Source organism: Sphaerodactylus townsendi, linkage group LG09 (genome assembly GCF_021028975.2).
Source record: "Sphaerodactylus townsendi isolate TG3544 linkage group LG09, MPM_Stown_v2.3, whole genome shotgun sequence".
Taxonomy (NCBI): domain Eukaryota; kingdom Metazoa; phylum Chordata; class Lepidosauria; order Squamata; family Sphaerodactylidae; genus Sphaerodactylus; species Sphaerodactylus townsendi.
Window position 1 is genome coordinate 18,875,027 of NC_059433.1, and position 19,054 is coordinate 18,894,080.

A 19,054-nucleotide genomic window follows, 5' to 3' on the forward strand; every position below is an offset into this window, starting at 1 on the left:
AGGGAACCCTGGTTGAGAATGGCTGCTCTAGACCTTAGTAAAGAAGTTCATAACACCACACGCAACACATTAGCTCCAAGTCAAGGGCATGGTTCAAAATTCTGATCCTTAAGAACTGCATATCAAAATGTTCCAGTGGCCAAGACTGCTATGAGAAACAGCATAATTATTCAGGGCTTTAAAGAAAGATGAAGAGAGAAAAATCATTCCTTGTGGTTCCTTTTCACATTTCTAGTGACAATATTTGTTTCCAGGCAGGTAACGTCGTGACAGGAGAGATGGTGGAAGAACTTATTCTGTCAGGAGCAGATATTATTAAAGTGGGGATTGGACCAGGTACGTTGATTTGGGGTGAATGGTAAGGCGCTGTATTTATGTTCAGCAGCTGCTTGCTTGTGCATTCTTGAAATGATACAGAGGCAGCATTTTTGTCTATTACAATGATGAACAAAGACTGTCAGCGTCACTGAGAGCGCTTGCACCTCTTGAGGACTAAATGCAAGTCCTTACAATGTTTCATCTAATATTTTTTCATCTATTCCTACTTTTCAGCCAGATGGGCTCCCAAATTGGTTTACGGTTAAAATCTATCTCATTTTTGAAGTGAAAGTTTCCGAGACGCTCAATTCCACCAAGGGTTCTCTGTGGACGATAAATAAAACTAATGGAATAATGCGGTATTTCTTGGGACTTGGCAGAACTTTTTTGCCTAGATTCCCCTCTGATTGAAAGTGCATTATTCTGCATGTGCGGAAGGGGCCTTAGTAAAATGGTTATCAGACCCCAGGGTTTAAGGATTTACTGAATGACTCAGTCCCCAAGTGCCACAGCGCAGTCCTGAAGAGTCTTGAAGTTCATTTCATAACCTTTATTGGCATAAGGAGTCTTGAAGTTTTAGAAGGGTGTAACTCTGCTTAGTATCACACCATCACTGTCCTATGCATGAAATGGGGATGAAGGTGTCTTACCTTGCAAGTTTTCTGTGAGTATGAACAAAACATGGATTTGAACACTGACGGAATTGTATGAATATGTGAATAAACAGCTGCTGTAAAGCTCATTTCAATGACCAGGCTGCATAGCGATTGCCGTATAAACTCGTGTATAAGCCGACTCGTATATAAGCCGAGGCACCTAATTTTACTAGCCGGGAGGCAGAGGGAGCTCCTTATTTGGGCAGTGACTCCCCCTGATGTCATTGCCCAAATAAGGAGCTCCCTCCACCTCTCGGCTGGGTTTGAGGAAGCCTAGGCAACCAGGAGGTGGAGGGAGCTCCTTATTTGAGCAATGACATCAGGGGGAGTCATTGCCCAAATAAGGAGCTCTCTCTGCCTCCTGGGGTTTGAGGAAGCCCAGTCAGCCAGGGTTCCCCTTCACCCTCCGAGGGAGGAGGGCAGTAACAAGCGGCTTGTGCAGCCGCAGGGAGGTCATCCTGGCCACACCCCCAGCCTCGGCAGAGGCCTGAAGAGCCAGGACTCGTGTATAAGCCGAGGGGGCATTTTTCAGCCTTAAAACAGGGCTGAAAAAGTCAGCTTATATGCGAGTATATACGGTAAGTGGCTGAATAGTGTTGTAGTGGAAAAGGATGTGTAGCTCTTTTCAAAATGATGGTTTACCAGGATCATCTAAGAGTTCCTTTCTGAACTCAAGCTACATCTCATAAGGAGTCAAATCTAACCAGACTACTCCCCCATTAAATGGAATGTGAGGCTCTTTTCCTGCTGTCCTTTGGAAGGCCTACCCAAAGGATCCCAAATCGGTCCAACATGTTTGCCTGATTGTTTAACAGAACTCTCTACCCATTTGTATGCTTATCATTATTCTTAGGATGTTGAACTTGTGCACGTTTTTGTATCTTTTTTGCTTAAGATGCCACTGTGGGAATATTTACCTCTTGGCCAAAATGATTGGAAAGAGGATCTGTAAGATGGGGGGAAATGGGTACCAAATAGAAATTAAAAGTAAGTGACGATGGAATGGTAGAGTGAATTATTGTAAGGATTCTCTGGTTTGTTAATATTCTTTCCCCATTTTCATGCATTCTAGTTAAGGCAGCATTTGGGAACCATTCAAAGTGCTGAGTACTTTACTTGTAATAGAAATCAAGGAATATTGTATTGTCGAAGGCTTTCACGGCCAGAATCACCGGGGGGCTGTGTGGTTTCTGGGCTGTATGGCCGTGTTCTAGCAGCATTCTCTCCTGACGTTTCGCCTGCATCTGTGGCTGGCACCTTCAGAGGATCTGAAGAGCAATAATGGTTGCACGGGACAGCCCTAGCACCATTCATGTGCAGCCTCGGTGAGGCGGAAGAAGTGTTTCCTGTGTGGGTGTTCATGAAGAGTTCACAATGAGACCTGTTCCATTTACGAGGCGGTGTCGCTCTCATTTCATTCGTCTGTTCATTTGTTTTGAACAACTAGGATCCGTGTGCACCACTCGGATTAAAACTGGGGTGGGCTACCCACAGCTGAGTGCGGTGATTGAGTGCGCAGATTCCGCCCATGGGCTGAAGGGGCACATCATTTCCGTAAGTACGGTCCCAAATAAACTCTATGAGACAGGCAGAGGAACCGTAACAAAAGTGTTGGAAAAAAAGAACCCCAAAACAGAAATCAAGGAAATCCTTCCAGCAATATAGTGACAGCTTACAACAGTGATGGCAAACCTTTTCAAGGCCGAGTGTCCAATCTGCAACCCAAAACCCACTTATTTATCGCAAAGTGCCAACACGGCAATTTAACCTGAATACTGAGGTTTTAGTTTAGAAAAAACAGTTGGCTCTGAGGCATGCCTTTCTTGGGAGTAAGCTTGGTGGTAGTCTGTGGCTCTGCTTGGAAGCAACCGTGCAACTCTTCCAACGGGTGAATCATGACCCTAGGAGTTTTTATTCAGAAGCAAGCCCCATTGCCAGCAACTGAGCTTACTCCCAGGTAAAGGATTGCGCTTTAGTTCTTCGCATGAAAATCAGTGGGGTTTAAAAGCGCGTAATAGGGTTACCTACACTGCTTCCTTAAAACTATGTCTTAGGATTAATGCTAATAATTCTAATAATCAATTAGCTAATGCTAATAATAATGCTAATAATCAAGACCAGTGGACCAGGCCAGCCTAGATGTGTGTGTGGGAGGGGGGGACTCTATTTGCGCATGCCCACAGAGAGGGCTCTGAGTGCCACTCTGGCACCCCGTGCCATAGGTTCGCCACCACTGGCTTATAAGGACTGAGGAGAGGTTTCAGAGAACAAATCAGAACCCTTCACTTGGACTGATAAATCACAAGCGGCAATGTAAGAACTGTAATCCACAATATTTTAGTGAGTAATTTCATAAATGCCACCTAAACAAAAACTTAGAACCACCTGTAGGGTTCCAGGTCTGATCTCTGGTGGGCTTCCTTGAGTGGATTGGTAGGAAAGCAATCTAGTTTGGGAAGGCAGGTATTTCTGATCCTTTCTTCTTACTCTGATCTTCTTACTGCTAGATGTAACAGGGGGAGGAACACTTTAGTAAGGAAAAGATAGTTTTGATTGGAAAAGTAGTAATAGTCTTCATCAGTGAAGAAGAGATCAATTTTTTTTACCTCTTATGTTTCTATTTGAGAGAAAATGAAACATGTTCCTATTGACCCTCAGTTTTCATATGTTCTTCATTCATACAGAACAGGTTTACTATCTTATATGAATAAAAATTAGCTGCTTAGTGAGTTATTTTGGGAACAAAACATCCAGGCTATTGTGAATTGCTATTACCGTGTATGAGGAATAAAAATATGATTAAACAACCAGTTTTAATCTGCAGCAGGGAGCAGCAGTGGCGTAGGAGGTTAAGAGCTCGTGCATCTAATCTGGAGGAACCGGGTTTGATTCCCAGCTCTGCCGCCTGAGCTGTGGAGGCTTATCTGGGGAATTCAGTTTAGCCTGTACACTCCCACACATCCCAGCTGGGTGACCTTGGGCTAGTCACAGCTTCTCGGAGCTCTCTCAGCCCCACCTACCTCACAGGGTGTTTGTTGTGAGGGGGGAAGGGCAAGGAGATTGTCAGCCCCTTTGAGTCTCCTGCAGGAGAGAAAGGGGGGGTATAAATCCAAACTCTTCTTCTTCTTCAGTCTGGAAATGCAAAACACTATGGTGTAAATCATCTGCGTAGTTCTCAAAATGTTCAGAATTATCTTAAGTTAGATGAAGAATGGTTACTTTGAAAACCTGTTAGACCTTGTGGCTTGGATCTGGATCGACATTTCCACAAGTGAAAGGGTTTCCACATGAGGACTTCCTAGTTTCCACTCCCCCAAATGCCCACTGAAATGATTCTGTAATCCTTCTGGAGGCTTAGTGAGAAAGGTGAACAAATAAATGGCCGAGGGTAGACAGCAGCAGTTAAGGGAAGCCACAAATCATGGCGTCTGGGCAGAACTCCTGTCTACCGTCTCGTTTAAGAGTTCCCACCAGAGACGATCCTGGTATACATTGGGTGTCAATCCCAGTTACTCTCCTTTTGCTCTCTCTGACCCCAGCTAATTTTCTCAGTTTAAGTGGAGACTGCATTCTTAGGGTTAACTGCATGAGCTGGATTATGTGTCTGAGTTATTTGGGCATTATAGCATGCTTGGAGGGCAAGACAACTTATTCTCTCCCGAGGAAATCTGATTACTGATTAATCTTTTTCAGAAAAAAGTTGCTTTAAAGAATGAAAGAAAAGTTGCTTTAAAGAAAGAAAAAAGGAGCAGCAGTGGCGTAGGAGGTTAAGAGCTCGTGTATCTAATCTGGAGGAATCGGGTTTGATTCCCAGCTCTGCCGCCTGAGCTGTGGAGGCTCATCTGGGGAATTCAGATTAGCCTGTACACTCCCACACATCCCAGCTGGGTGACCTTGGGCTAGTCACAGCTTCTTGGCGCTCTCAGCCCCACCCACCTCACAGGGTGTTTGTTGTGAGGGGGGAAGGGCAAGGAGATTGTCAGCCCCTTTGAGTCTCCTGCAGGAGAGAAAGGGAGGATATAAATCCAAACTCTTCTCTTCTTCTTCTTATGCCACAACCATGCATAGTGAAGTTTTCTAACTACTTCCTTTCCTTTGATACTACAGATACTATTAGTGCATACTACATATCTATGCATTCGTATCCGACCCTTCCTCAAAGCAGCTAGGGGCAGTGTACACAGCTTTTTCCTTTTCCATTTCACTCTTACACTAACCCTGTGAGTTGGCTTAGGCTAAGAGTGACAGGCCCAAGATCACCCAGAAGACGTCATGTATGGATTAGAATCCAGGCCTCTCCAATCCCAGTGCAGCATTTTAACTGTTACTCTGTACTGGCATGATGTGGAAACTGTGCAGGAGTCTTGTGGATTTTGAATTGCTTTATGCTATCACTGGATACAATTATTAGTTTGGGTGGCACTAACTATAATATTACTTTTCTCCCTCTTTTCGCTGTTTTTCTAGGATGGGGGTTGCAGCTGCCCTGGAGATGTTGCCAAAGCTTTTGGTGAGTACCACATGGTGCTTAGCTGTGATGAGCAGGATGAACTGTCTTTCTCATGTAGCATTTGTTCTTCAAATATGATTATACTTCAGATATCTCAGGAGGAAGTTGCCAGGGAGGTTGATATGGACTAGTTCGTGTCTTTCATAAAAGTTTGTGTTCTTGCCTAAAAGGCCAAATATCTTGAACTATTAACTGAACCCCAACAGAGATGCATTATTACAAGGGCCAGATGCAATACTTTTCCATTGGCCATTACAAAGGGTCGCTACCTATCTATCCCTCTCCAGGATCGGGTCTGTCCACACTGTAACAACCAAGTGGAGACTCTTGCTCACATTATACTTTTGACTGTCCGAGATATGTGGGTATTAGGAATTTCTCTATACCTGGAGCTGGTCTTACAGAATGGAAAACCTGAAGGAGACTCTGACAACTCTGTTGTGGAGCTTTTGTTTAATAACACAGAGGCCGTGCTCTTGGAAAAAGTAGCAAAATTTCTTTTACAAGTGACAGAACTTTCTAAGTAATGTCGAATGCTAGATACAGTTTATCTGTCTGTGTTTTGAATGTACTTTTGATTTGTACTTCAGAAATGTCTGTAATGCTCTGGAGCCTATTTTAATATGCCTAATAAAGGTTGTAGTATTGTGGTAGAAATCAGAGCTGACTTTTGTTCTAGAACTCTAAAAGTATGGCACTGTTAACTCCTATGGCTCTGAAAATAACTGATTTATGTTTTCAGTGGGAGAGTCCATCCCCTCCCCTGAAAGCACATTTTTTTGGCCACAATAGAGCTGCAGTAATGCACAACTGTTAACTGCAGCTATTCTATGACATTCGCTCATTCTTAGCTGCAGACACTGTGTCTTTGCCCTAATAATACATTGCTAGTTCAATATGAAATTGATAAAGCTGATCTAACCGCTCTTGCTTCTTTGTATCTTTGTATCTGTGCCTGAACATTAACTTGGTAAGCTCTATGTGAAATTGACAAAACTGATCTAATTTCTGCCTCAATGTTTCATTGCTACTTGGATATGAGATTTTTTAAAAATTATTTTGAAAATAGGGGACAAGGGGGAGGAGAGAATGGCTGAAGAAGAGGTCGAGTGACTACATGGGGACGTGGATAGATGTTTGGTGGGGCAGAGAAATAAAGACCATTTCAACATGATTGTACTCTCCAGAGAAACTGGCTTAGAGATGGATAGAAAAAAACCAGTGTAGTAAAAGTGCTTGGGCAAACAACGGAGGAAAAATGAAAGGAAAATGCTTCTGAAACCAAACAGAGGAAAAAAACATGAGAAACGCAAGGAAAAAGAATGTGAAATTTAGTTGAAAGGTTAGTTGTCGACAACTTGTGTGGAAAAGGCCTTCGACGAATAGGGAAGTGCTTCAAAGAACTTCATTGTTTTGCTTTCTAATACTTCGCTTGCTTGAAAATCCCTTTAATCTCTTCGGGTCTACATGCAAAGAAAACTGTGACCTCTGAAACTTGTAGAAAGACAGACGAAAGATTTTGGCCCCAGTCAGGATTTTGTCTCTGAAAAGATCTGGCAGAAAACAAAAGAAGTTCTATTATAGCAGTGATGGCGAACCTTCTCGAGACCGAGTGCCCAAATTGCAACCCAAAACCCACTTATTTATCGCAAAGTGCCAACATGGCAATTTAACCTGAATACTGAGGTTTTAGTTTAGAAAAAACAGTTTGCTCCGAGGCGTGTGTTACTCGGAAGTAAGCTTGGTGAAGCAACCGTGCAATGCTTCGAATGGGTGAATCACGACCCTAGGAGGGTTTACTCAGAAGCAAGACCAGCCTAGAGATATATGTGTGTGGGGTGGGGGGGGGTGATTTTCCGCTCCCCCAACATGACGAACTCTCTGTGCCCATAGAGAGGGCTCTGAGTGCCACCTCTGTCACGCATGCCATAGGTTCGCCACCACTGTATTATAGCAACCCTTCCCAGCTTCCCTACTGACAGTTATAAAGTGTCCAAGCACACTTTAGTAACTGCCTTCTTATTAGGGATGTACCTTTGGAAAACAGCACTTAGGGCAAACACCAAAAGCCCCTTTTCCCTTTCCTGCAGCCAGGCCAGGCCCCGCGTTAAACTCTGAGCACCGCCTTGGAAACCCACGTGGAATTTGAAGGCAGAACCCACACTTCAACACTAAACCCACCCAGGTGTCAAATTGTGGGCGTGGCCTGTCAAGAGTCCAACTTTATACTGCTGGCTCCACCTCCCTCTGAAGTCCACCTGGAGCTTTGGGGACGAAGCCCGCAATATAAAGTTGGACCCAGCCAGGCCAAGCGAACAGTTCGACCCTGGCCTAGAAGCTTTAAAGTGCCGGCTCAGCCTGGCCAGGTCCAGCTTGATGCTGCTGGATCAGTGATTCTCAACCAGGGTTCCGTGGTACCCTGGGGTACCATGAGCACATCACGGGGTACCCTGACAATGCTACTGCCTGCCCTCCCCCACCGGAATCAAATGGATTTTGAAGGGGCTGGGGGAGGGGGGTTTGGAAACCTCCTTTAAACAACATTTAAAACAGCATTGTTTTATTTGCCTAAATGCGGTGTGAATTGGGGGGGGGGTAGATTTAAAGGGAGCTTTCCCTTTAAATCCCCCCAAATCCATGCCAAATTTAGGCAAACAAACAACGCGGCTGTCAATGCTGCTTTCCCTCCCCTCCCCTCCCCCTGCTTGCCACTCCCCCCACCCACAGGCCAAAAAAGGAAAAAAAAACCCTTAAAATGCAAAAATAAATTCAAATGAACCTCAAGGGTACCTTGAGATATGAAGAGCGAGGTCAAGGGTACCGTGACGTCGAAAAGGTTGGGAAACACTGTGCTGGATCCATGGAGCTTCAGGGCCAGAGCCCGCAATATAAAGCTCAGTCACTTTGGAGGCCGACCCAGCAGTGTAAAGCTGGGCCTGGCTGGGCCAAGCCGGCAATTTAAAGCTTTGAGCCCACAGTTTACAGCTGGACCCGTGCAGAGCGGAGTTCAAAGTGGAGCCGGCACCCCACCTAGATACACCTCTGCTTCCTATTCGCAGTAATCATCAGATCATCAAAGTGTGCTGGAACAGTTAAAGGGAGAGAAAGAAGAACATAAGAACAAGCCAGCTGGATCACACCAGAGTCCATCTAGTCCAGCTCTCTGCTACTCGCAGTGGCCCACCAGGTGCCTTTGGGAGCTCACATGCAGGATGTGAAAGCAATGGCCTTCTGCAGCTGTTGCTCCCGAGCACCTGGACTGTTAAGGCATTTGCAATCTCAGATCCCTGAGAAGGTCCCTGTATAGAGAAGCGGATCTCAGGGTACTAAGTAACCTGAACTCTGCTTGAGCCCTTATAGCCAGTAGTCTGTGTGTAATTAAATGCTACTAGCAGTAAAGGGATGATGAAGAAGAAGAGTTTAGATTTATACCCCACCTTTCTCTCTTGTAAGGAGACTCAAGGTGGCTTACAATCTCCTTTCTCTTCCTCTCCCCACACCTTGTGAGGTAGCTGGGACTGAGAGAGTTCTGAGAGAACTGGGACTGGCTCAGGGTTGCCCAGCAGGAATGTAGGTGTGCGGAAACACATCTGATTCATCATATAAGCCTCTGCCACTCAGGTGGAGGAGTGGGGAATCAAACCCAGTTCTCCACATTAGAATCCACCTGCGCTTAACCACTGCACCGCGCTGTCTCTCTTCAAAAGTCCTCACGTGTCCCTCTGAAAATCCTACTTTATCCACTAAGGACAGTTCGTGGGAGGGCGGGGCTAAATCCCCCCATGACTTTTTCCTGCTGCTTTCCGAGTTGTGTGTACATACTGATACATCCCGCCCCATGCCTGATTCTTCCAGTTACATTACTCTCCAAAGTACAGGGAGAGTTATGTAACTAGACAGATAAGGCATGGGGCGAGACGTGTATCATCTCTGGCATAGACACACATTCACTCTGCTTTCTTAATGGAGCATTTGCTGAGATTAGCAATTCTGGGTGGGTGCCAAAGAAGAGACATTTAATTGCCTTGTCTTTTTTTCTTAGAGAATATGTTCATGCAGGACAAGAAGAAGTTAAAAGCCAGCCTGGCTGTTCTTGTGATGGTTGTGAGGAAATATCCCTTGGAAAACTAGTTTGCACTTACTGTAACTGCTGTTCATCGAGGTCTCCAGTGCAGACATTCATTGGGGACTGCGCTTGCATAGGCTAGCCCAGGGGTCTGCAACCTGCGGCTCTCCGGATGTTCATGGACTACAATTCCCATCAGCCCCTGCCAGCATGGCCAATTGGTAGTCCATGAACATTTGTATAGTGGTGGGATCCAAAAATTTTAGTAACAGGTGGTGGGATTCAAACTGTGGCGTAGCGCCAGTGGGGCTGGGCGGGGCACGACGGGGGTGTGGCCGGGCATTCCGGGGCGGGGCATTCCTGTGCAGGGCTGTGGCAAGAACGCAGCCGCTGCGCCGGTCTTTGGGCTGGAAACAAATGCACGCAGGCGCAGGCTGCCACAATGCCGGTGCACCTCCTGCTAGACTGCTTCAAGTTCTGTGCGCTACTGCTGAGAGGAGGGGTGTAACGAAGGCAAAAATCACGTGGCAAAATCACCCATTAGTATCCCCCTCTCGGCACCCACAAATAATTAGCAACCTACTCTCGGGAGCCTGTGAGAACCTGCTGGATCCCACCTCTGCATTTGTAGTCCATGAACATCTGGAGAGCTGCAGGTTGCAGACCCCTGGGCTAGCCGGCTTTGGCAGATTTTTCTCAATCCACAGCCACAGCAGGGGGCGCTCTCCTCCCTGTGACACCCATGACGGTTCCTTCTGGCTCAAACCACAGCTGAATAACAGCTCTGTGAGGGCCTGTCTACAAATTAGAATTTTCTGGGCATGTCCCTGGGTTCAGTGGAGACGTGAATGCTGAATTTCGGTTACACTGCCCTCTACTTACAGCATCTAGGAGTGATATATTGGGATTTCTTATTAATTCTGCTGTCTATAATAAAAATAAAAATTTTATTATTTTGAAATTGTTATTTTCAAATGATGTGGACTGGCTAAGAGCTATATTCTTGCATATGTTTTCAAAAGACCTTAGTATTTATTGTTTTATTGCCTTCTCTCATTTTTGTTTGGAGCAGCAGTGGCGTAGTGGTTAAGAGCATGTTCGCTCTAATCTGGATTAAACCGGGTTTGATTCCCTGCTCTGCCACTTGAGTTGTGGAGGCTTAGCTGGGAAACTAGATTAACATGTGCACTCCAACACATGCCAGGTGGGTGTCCCTCGGCTAGTCATAGCTTTTCAGAGCTCTCTCAGCCCTACCCACCTCACAGGGTATTTGTTGTGGGGGGGGGGGGGGAGAGGGAAAGGAGATTGTAAGCCCTTTTGAGTCTCCTTACAGGAGAGAAGGGGGGGGGGGTATAAATCCAAACTCTTCTTCTTCTCTTTTATTTAAAATCCTACCAACCTACAGTTGAAGGGATTGAAAATGAAATAAAATTTGAATAATGAATTTCAGTGCTTCCCGGGTGTGCGTGGGCCAAAACTGACTGGGGACCATGCTTTGCACCTCCCTTGCACCCACTTTCTCAACCTGAAACAGCCCATGAGCGACAAAGTGCTTTATTGCAGAAGTGCATGAAGAACATCAGTGCATTTGACCTCCAATGGCGCAAATAGCACCACTCCCCCTTGTTGGGAAAATGGTGTGTGTTTGGGGGAGGTCTAGGCTTGCTCTCTCCGTGGTCCTGAGCCAAACTGGGTACCTGCATGCCTGCAAAGTCCCAGACACCAGAAGGTACCTTTCCATTGAACCAGGGGAGGTCCTTGGGGAAAACAAATTATCACAAGACAGTTTTAGAGTGATGGATGAACTGGCGCATAGGATAGACTAAGGAGCCAAAACTGCCGTTTGCCCACAATGAGTCTCTCTTCCTAAGCGATCATGGTACAGTCATTGTCCATTCAACACTATCAAATTAGGATCCCATGTTGGCAATGTAATAGTATCACAATTATATTATTCATCAAATAAGCATGAGCTGCTGTTTATTTTTAATGTACTTAGATAATTTCATTTATATCTGCATAATGCTGGATTACACCGTACGGACATTTTCATTTCATATAACTCCAGAAAAAGGAATACTGCTTTGTACATCTTACATCTACAGACATCTAAATTCTGAAGAGTTTACAGTTTAGAACAATTTCCACTTTATATAGATTAGTAACAGTATTTTATGGGAATTCATAGAAGATAAACAACTTTCTATTTAATAAACTGGAGTTCGTTATCATAGCGATTGTCCTCACATCTGTTTGCGGATGGTATCACTTACTTGTGCTCCCTCCGCCCCATCAGTGTTTATTAAAAACCATAAAAGATTTTCCATGTCTTATATCTGATGAATGATCTCTGATTCATAAAAACCTGTCGGAGTGACCGTGGTTAGTCTTAAGGGTGTCCCTTGAGCTCTTCCTTTGTGCCCTTACAGGTAAAGTTATTGATAGGTCTAAGATTGACTAGAACCGTGGTGGCGAACCTTTGGCACTCCAGATGTTATGGACTACAATTCCCATCAGCCCCTTCCAGCATGGCCATTTGGCCAATCTCAGATCAATTGGCCATGCTGGAAGGGGCTGATAGGAATTGTAGTCCATAACATCTGGAGTGCCAAAGGTTCGCCACCACTGGACTAGAATATGTACTGTCGAAGGCTTTCACGGCCGGAATCACTGGGGTGCTGTGTGGTTTCCGGGCTGCATGGCCGTGTTCTAGCAGCATTTTCTCCTGACGTTTCGCCTGCATCTGTGGCTGGCATCTTCAGAGGATCAGATCCTCTGAAGATGCCAGCCACAGATGCAGGCGAAACGTCAGGAGAAAATGCTGCTAGCACACGGCCATGCAGCCCGGAAACCACACAGCACCCCATTGACTGGAATAATTTTTTACCCACAAAATGCAAAACTTTGCTCCTCCGGCGTTGCTCCTCCGCTGCATTCTCATTGGAGCACTTTCTTTGTGCTTTCTGCTCACAGGAGCCGGGGCTGATTTTGTGATGCTTGGAGGAATGTTTGCCGGGCACGATCAGTGTGCTGGAGAGGTCATCGAGAGAAATGGCAAGAAAGTGAAGCTTTTCTATGGGATGAGCTCAGACACGGCTATGAAGAAGCATGCAGGAGGCGTTGCCGAGTACAGGTACAGACTCTGCCCAGTCTTCGCCATGGATCCAGATCTGCACCTTCACATCTTTCATTTTGTGAACCTTTTCCACTGGCAGCAAAAGGCACAGCCCTGTGTTTTAATTGCACAACCCCACCCCTCTTTGGTGTCATGTATCCTTTTTGTCCTGGTACCGCAACTTCTCAATGGTGTCCCTGCCCCAGCTTATAAACAGGAATTCAGGAAATATGAACTGTGTACACAGGCTGCAGTTAAAAAATTGGATTAGGCATAGTCAAGCTATTGATTTTTAATGAACGTGTGTGTCTGTGTGGGATGGTTTCTGGTTTAAGAACATAAGAACTAGCCTGCTGGATCAGACCAGAGTCCATCTACTCCAGCACTCTGCTACTCGCAGTGGCCCACCAGGTGCCTTTGGGAGCTCACGTGCAGGAGGTGAAAGCAATGGCCTTCTGCTGCTGCTGCTCCGGAGCACCTGGTCTGCTAAGGCATTTGCAATCTCAGATCAAGGAGGATCAAGATTGGTAGCCAGAGATCGACTTCTCCTCCATAAATCTACCCAAGCCCCTTTTAAAGCTATCCAGGTTAGTGGCCATCACCACCTCCTGTAAGTGTTATTATTCCAAACACCAATCACACATTGCGTGAAGAAGTGTTTCCTTTTATTAGTCCTAATTCTTCCCCCCAGCATTTTCAAGGAATGCCCCCTGGTTCTAGTATTGTGAGAAAGAGAGAAAAATTTCTCTCTGTCAACATTTTCTACCCTATGCATAATGTTATAGACTTCAATCATATCCCCCCTCGCTTGCTTCTTACCATGTTTCTCTTTTCCATGGGAAGCTTTTCCCACCACACCACATATAAAGACAACAGTAACAGTAGTTTAGCCATCTTCAACAGATGGATTGGCCAAGTGTCTGGGAGCCGTGGTGAAATGGTTGAAGCAGAATTGTCTGAAACTTGATCTGTCAATGGTAGGGCTGGGCTGGGGAGATTCATGATTGGGACATGGACTGTCGAACTTGGATAAGGTTGAATTAACACCCACATCCACTGTGTGTCATGAACACAACCAGGATAGTGTTTTTTTCACCTTCGCTAGGCTAAGCAGTTGGTGCCCTATCTTTCTTGCCCTGACTCAACCATGGTGATTCATGATATGGACAACTCCAGACTAGAATACTGCAACTTTACACAAAACTACCTTTGAGGCTGCTCTGGAAACTTCCGCTGGTCCAAACTGCAGTGGTGAGGATCCTTACGGGGACACCAGTAGGATCTCACATTCAGCCTGTGCTCTGCCGGCTGTAGTGGCTCCCAGCTGAACATCAGATTTAAAGTTTTGGGGTGTTAACCTTTGAAGCCCTAAACAGTCTGGGACTGTCCTCTCCCATTACGACCCCCAGAGAGTTTTACGCACCACTCAGAACAATCTCCTGGCTTCCTGGCTTCAGAGGTCTCCAGCTGTGCTCAACCAGAGCTTTCTTGGCTCTGGGCCCAGCCTTGAGAAGCTTCTGTCTACTGAGCTCTGGGCCCTTTGGGATCTGGCTTATGGCTGAGGCAGTGACAATTATATATATAACTTCTTGCCTCTCTATCACTGTTCCTGTCCCTATTTTATTTAGTTTATTTATTCTGACTTTTGGTTTCCTTGGTTTGGTTTTTGTCTTTGTTTCTCTTTACGTCTCGCCCTCCTCAGTTGATCATTCAGGGACCTGTTGATGGAATGAGATACTGGAGCACTGGCGGGAATTCTGACAGTGTTATATATTTTAATAGTTATAATTTTATGTTGTCAGCTGCCTTCAAACAGTGGCGTAGCGTCAGTGGGGCTGGGCGAGGCACGACAGGGGCGTGGCCGGACATTTCAGGGGCGGGGCATTAATAATTTCTGTTACTGTAAAAAACTCTTACTGTAAAAAAAAGTTCCTAATTTCCAGCTGGTATCTTTCTGTCCATAATTTAAACTCATTATAGCAAGTCCTATCGTCTACTGCCCACAGAAACAACTACTTCTCCTCTAATTGACTGCCTGTCAAATACTTAATACTTTCAATTGGATTATTACCAATTGGATTATTACTTTCAATTACTTAATTTTGTTTCTAGAACTCAAAAGAAGGATACTTTCCTTAAACAAGGAACTTTACCATGTTATTAAAACATGTTTTTAAAACAGCCCAACAGGGAGAATGATCCCGTTTTCTACCTTCGCTAACCAGCCACATAGGAAACAGCAGGACTTTATTGATTTTTGGACCTAATGGAATTTCTAACGGAAAAGCAGACCCAGTTAGTAACCCCCTCTCGGCACACACAAATAATTAGTAGCCCACTCTCGGGAACTGGTGAGAACCTGCTGGATCCCACCTCTGGGGTTGCAGCTATACTGGGCCAGACAAGCTTGGAGCAAGTCAGGTTCCAGTGGTTTGGGCAAGATCTGATGGATTCACATTCGACGCAGCTGGGGCCTGTGCTTGTCTGGGCAGCAAGGGGAGCATTGTGCAGGGGGTTGGAGATGCCTTTGGAGGAGCTTCCATTCTACGTTTCCATGATATAAGCCACGCCTGGTTGGTATTTCCTGCATCACTGGTTGTCATGGTTGTTGGGGCGGAGACCTAGCCCTGTGCACCAATCAGAATGGCCTTGGGCGCCACCGTCAGCGTACTGCCAGGGTTTGCTGACCACTCCTTTATAGCTTTCAAATCGTGAACACAGTTCATGAAACAAGAAGATACTCAATCAAGGAATGTGTGCGATCAGTTAGAAACCGTTATCTAACACCAGACAGCTCCCTCCGGTTTCCATGAAACGGCACAAGGAATTCTGGGCATCATAACTTACTCTCGGATGTTGTGTCCATCAGCTGCATCCGCATTTCCATCAAAACTTTTCTGTTAGACAGTGAGAGGCGTTTGTTCCGAGGTGTCCAGATGGCAGCAGTGGCGTAGGAGGTTAAGAGCTCATGTATCTAATCTGGAGGAACCGGGTTTGATTCCCAGCTCTGCCGCCTGAGCTGTGGAGGATGATCTGGGGAATTCAGATTAGCCTGTACACTCCCACACACGCCAGCTGGGTGACCTTGGGCTAGTCTCAGCCCCACTCACCTCACAGGGTATTTGTTGTGAGGGGGGAAGGGCAAGGAGATTGTCAGCCCCTTTGAGTCTCCTGCAGGAGAGAAAGGGGGGATATAAATGCAAACTCTTCTTCTTCTTCTTCTTCTTCTTCTTCTCCTTCTTCTTCTCCTTCTTCTTCTTTTGAGACTGAAAGTTTTCATCTTAGTTCATAAAATTCTTAGGGAAAAATGCTTCCAGGTTTCATACTGACTATTGTGAAGGTGAACAATCTACCCCCTTACTCAAATGAATGAAAACTCAAAAGAGACTATGAGTGTAGTTTAGTGTACCTCAGCAGTGGAATTAAAGATTCACTGGAGACGTTGGATAGATTTCATCACTCTTGAAAGTACGTTGTAAAATAAGAAAAAATAGCTTTGAGCACTTGTATTTGGGGGGGGGGGGGAAATCAAGGCAGTGCTTTCAAAATCTACCGTATATACTCGTGTATAAGCCAACCCGTGTATAAGCCGAGGCACCTAATCTTACTGCCCAAACCTGGGAAAACTTATTGACTCGGGTATAAGCTGAGGGTGGGAAGCCAGGAGGCAGAGGGAGCTCCTTATTTGGGCAGTGACATCAGGGAGAGTCACTGCCCAAATAAGGAGCTCCTCTGCTGTCGGGCTGGGTGGGCTTTGTCAAGCCCAGCCAGTAGAGGGAACTCCTTATTTGGGCAGTGACTCCCCTGATGTCACTGCCCAAATAAGGAGCTCCCTCTGCGTCCCGGGGTTTGGCGGGGTTCCCCCTTCACCTTCTAAGGAGGGCAGCAAGGTTTCCCCGCAGCAGGGAGGTTGTCCCAGCCCCGCCTCGCTGTGATTGCTAGAAAAATGGTGACTGTATAAGCCGAGAGGGCTTTTCTCAGCCTTTAAACAGGGCTGAAAAACTCGGCTTATACGCGAGTATATACGGTATGTTATATGTAAAGTAATTTGTCTCAACAGATTTCTGGGAGGTTACTTTATTTATTTACTTACTTCATTTCTTAACACCAATAAACCCATTTTCGTCTCCAGAGCTTCTGAAGGCAAAACAGTAGAAGTGCCGTACAGAGGGGATGTAGAGGACACTATCCGCGATATCCTCGGAGGCCTGCGCTCGACCTGCACTTACGTGGGAGCCGCCAAACTGAAGGAGCTCAGTCGAAGAACGACATTTATTCGGGTAACTCAGCAGCACAGCGAAGTCTTTTCCTAGCCACGGAAGGAGAAGGTGAACGCGTTGAGATCGGCCAGAACCGCCGGCTCCTCCTTTTTCTTTAATTTGCAATACAGCTTCCTGCTGGCTTGCTCCAAGCTAGGAAAGAAACCGGGACGACCGCTACCAGAGTCGATTGAAGCAGTCGGGTAAGGAGGACAAGCCGTACATGTCAGCAATGCCCATGATTATTTTTTGTTTGGTTCAAGATAAAAGAGAACACATCTTTTTTTTTTTACAGCCTTGCCCATTTAAAAGATAAATCTAGTTTAATCTTTTAATGATAATCCAAGAAAGCTCACCTAAGATTGCAGATGCGTAATGTATCAGTCTTGCTGGAATGATCCCTATTCCCAAGTGCCGAGTGAGCTCAGCTGAAGCTTTTCTTGCCAAACAGCCATTTACTGCTGCTCTTGCAATGTGTGGTGTAGAAGTCAGGAAGACAAGAGGGCAACTTTCCAAACTAGAAGACGCTTGCATGGCTGTTGATCTAGCACGTCAGCTGTGCGGCTCTAGAACTCGAAGCTGCTGTTTTATTTTCACTGTGACATCAAGTACTGGATTTTTAATGTGCACTGATATATAAATGTTCCTAAGATTGTTGATTAAATCGTTATATTTTCTTTGTATGTTTTGCTTGGGGAAACTCCACAGCCCGGCAAAGTGACCAGGCTCATTCATTTTCATATTTTAAAGGGAAACACTTAAGGCGCAACCTTGCGTTCTACACTTCTTGTCTCCCTTTTTGGTAAAGACCAAGAACACGCAGTTGCTTCATATGGTTGAAGGCCAATGAAGTTTCATGAACTACAGAGTACATTCAAAGGAGCCATACATGGAGCAGTCAGGGTGGTTCAAGAGTTGGTGGCTGCATGGTTCAGTCTCTAACACCTCCTGTTAAAACTTCCACCTTCCTTCTCCCCACTGTCACCTTCATGACCCAGAGAAAACGGAAACATCCAGATATTATGTAGGCCCATCCAAAATATGTGTGTGTGTGGGAGGAGCAAATTTATTTATTTACTTACTTACTTACTTACTTATTTATATATAATCATTTTTATATACCGCCCCTCCCCCAAAGGGCTCTGGGTGGTGAACAACACAATAACAACAATTCAACAATTCATATTAAAACCCCAATTAAAACATCGGATAATACAAATTTATCGGCGTCCAGCATAAAACTTCATAGGCCCACCTTGGAAAGAACAAACCCAGAGAGTTGGGCCCTATAAAAGTTAAGGGTCCAGAGTGTAAAAGGGGGAAGAGGAGGGCGTACCTCAGCGACCGGCCTCTCCAAACACCCGGTGGAACACCTGGTCTTACAGGCCCCAAGTGGAACTTCCAAGAGCTGGTGGTAAGTGTTCCATTCTCATAGGCAGGGGCCAGGGCTGCAAAGGCCTGGCCCTGCAGAGGCCAGCCGGTGACTATTGAGGGGCTAGGGACAACCAGCAAATTGGCCTCTGCCGAATGCAGAGGTCGCACAGGGACATATGGGGTAAGACGTTCCCGAAGGTACGAAGGTCCCAGGCCGCGTAAGGCCTTAAAGGTAAGTACCCACACCTTATGAATGATTCGGAACTCAACTGGGAGCCACTGGAGGTGGCGTGGGGCCTCGCCATTGGATTTGCCCTCCTTGGGGCACGGGTCCTGGCCGAGGGGTGGATCCACTGGCAGTTGGCTGCTGTGGCATGACATGGCAGTTAAACACAGCGTTCCTGCACCCCTGGCTGAGTGGGGGTGGTCTCGAGGCATGGCAAGGGGAGGAGCTAGAGAGCTTCCACCCAGCCATTGCCTCAGCTATGCCAGCACCTTTTCGGTGGCATATGTCCATTAAGTCCAATGGGACTTCTTTTGTCTCCCCACACTGCCAGAAGGCCCTCTTGGGAACAGTGGGGCAGAGCAGCTGTGGCACCATGTCCGGGTGCCCGGCCCTTTGGACGGAGCTGCCTGTTTTTAAAGGGAGAGAATTGGGAAGCACAGCCAAGTGGCTACTCAAAGAAGCCCTTATATAAAGCAGTGGTGCGACTCCATTTGGAGTACTGTGTCCAGTTCTGGTCGCCGCATCTCAAA

General features: G+C 46.0%; 1 protein-coding gene across 1 annotated transcript in view; it reads left to right on the forward strand.

The window, feature by feature from the left end:
* Window positions 1-17,601, forward strand: part of GMPR (guanosine monophosphate reductase) — a 37,013-nt gene extending 19,412 nt beyond the window's left edge. Inside the window, exons 5-9 of the mRNA XM_048507810.1 lie at window positions 255-336; window positions 2,422-2,528; window positions 5,442-5,484; window positions 12,524-12,683; window positions 16,798-17,601. Of these exons, the coding sequence (XP_048363767.1) occupies window positions 255-336; window positions 2,422-2,528; window positions 5,442-5,484; window positions 12,524-12,683; window positions 16,798-16,978 (573 nt within the window). The 3' untranslated portion in view covers window positions 16,979-17,601. The remainder of the gene's footprint in view (window positions 1-254; window positions 337-2,421; window positions 2,529-5,441; window positions 5,485-12,523; window positions 12,684-16,797) is intronic.
* Window positions 17,602-19,054: the final 1,453 nt, after the last annotated feature.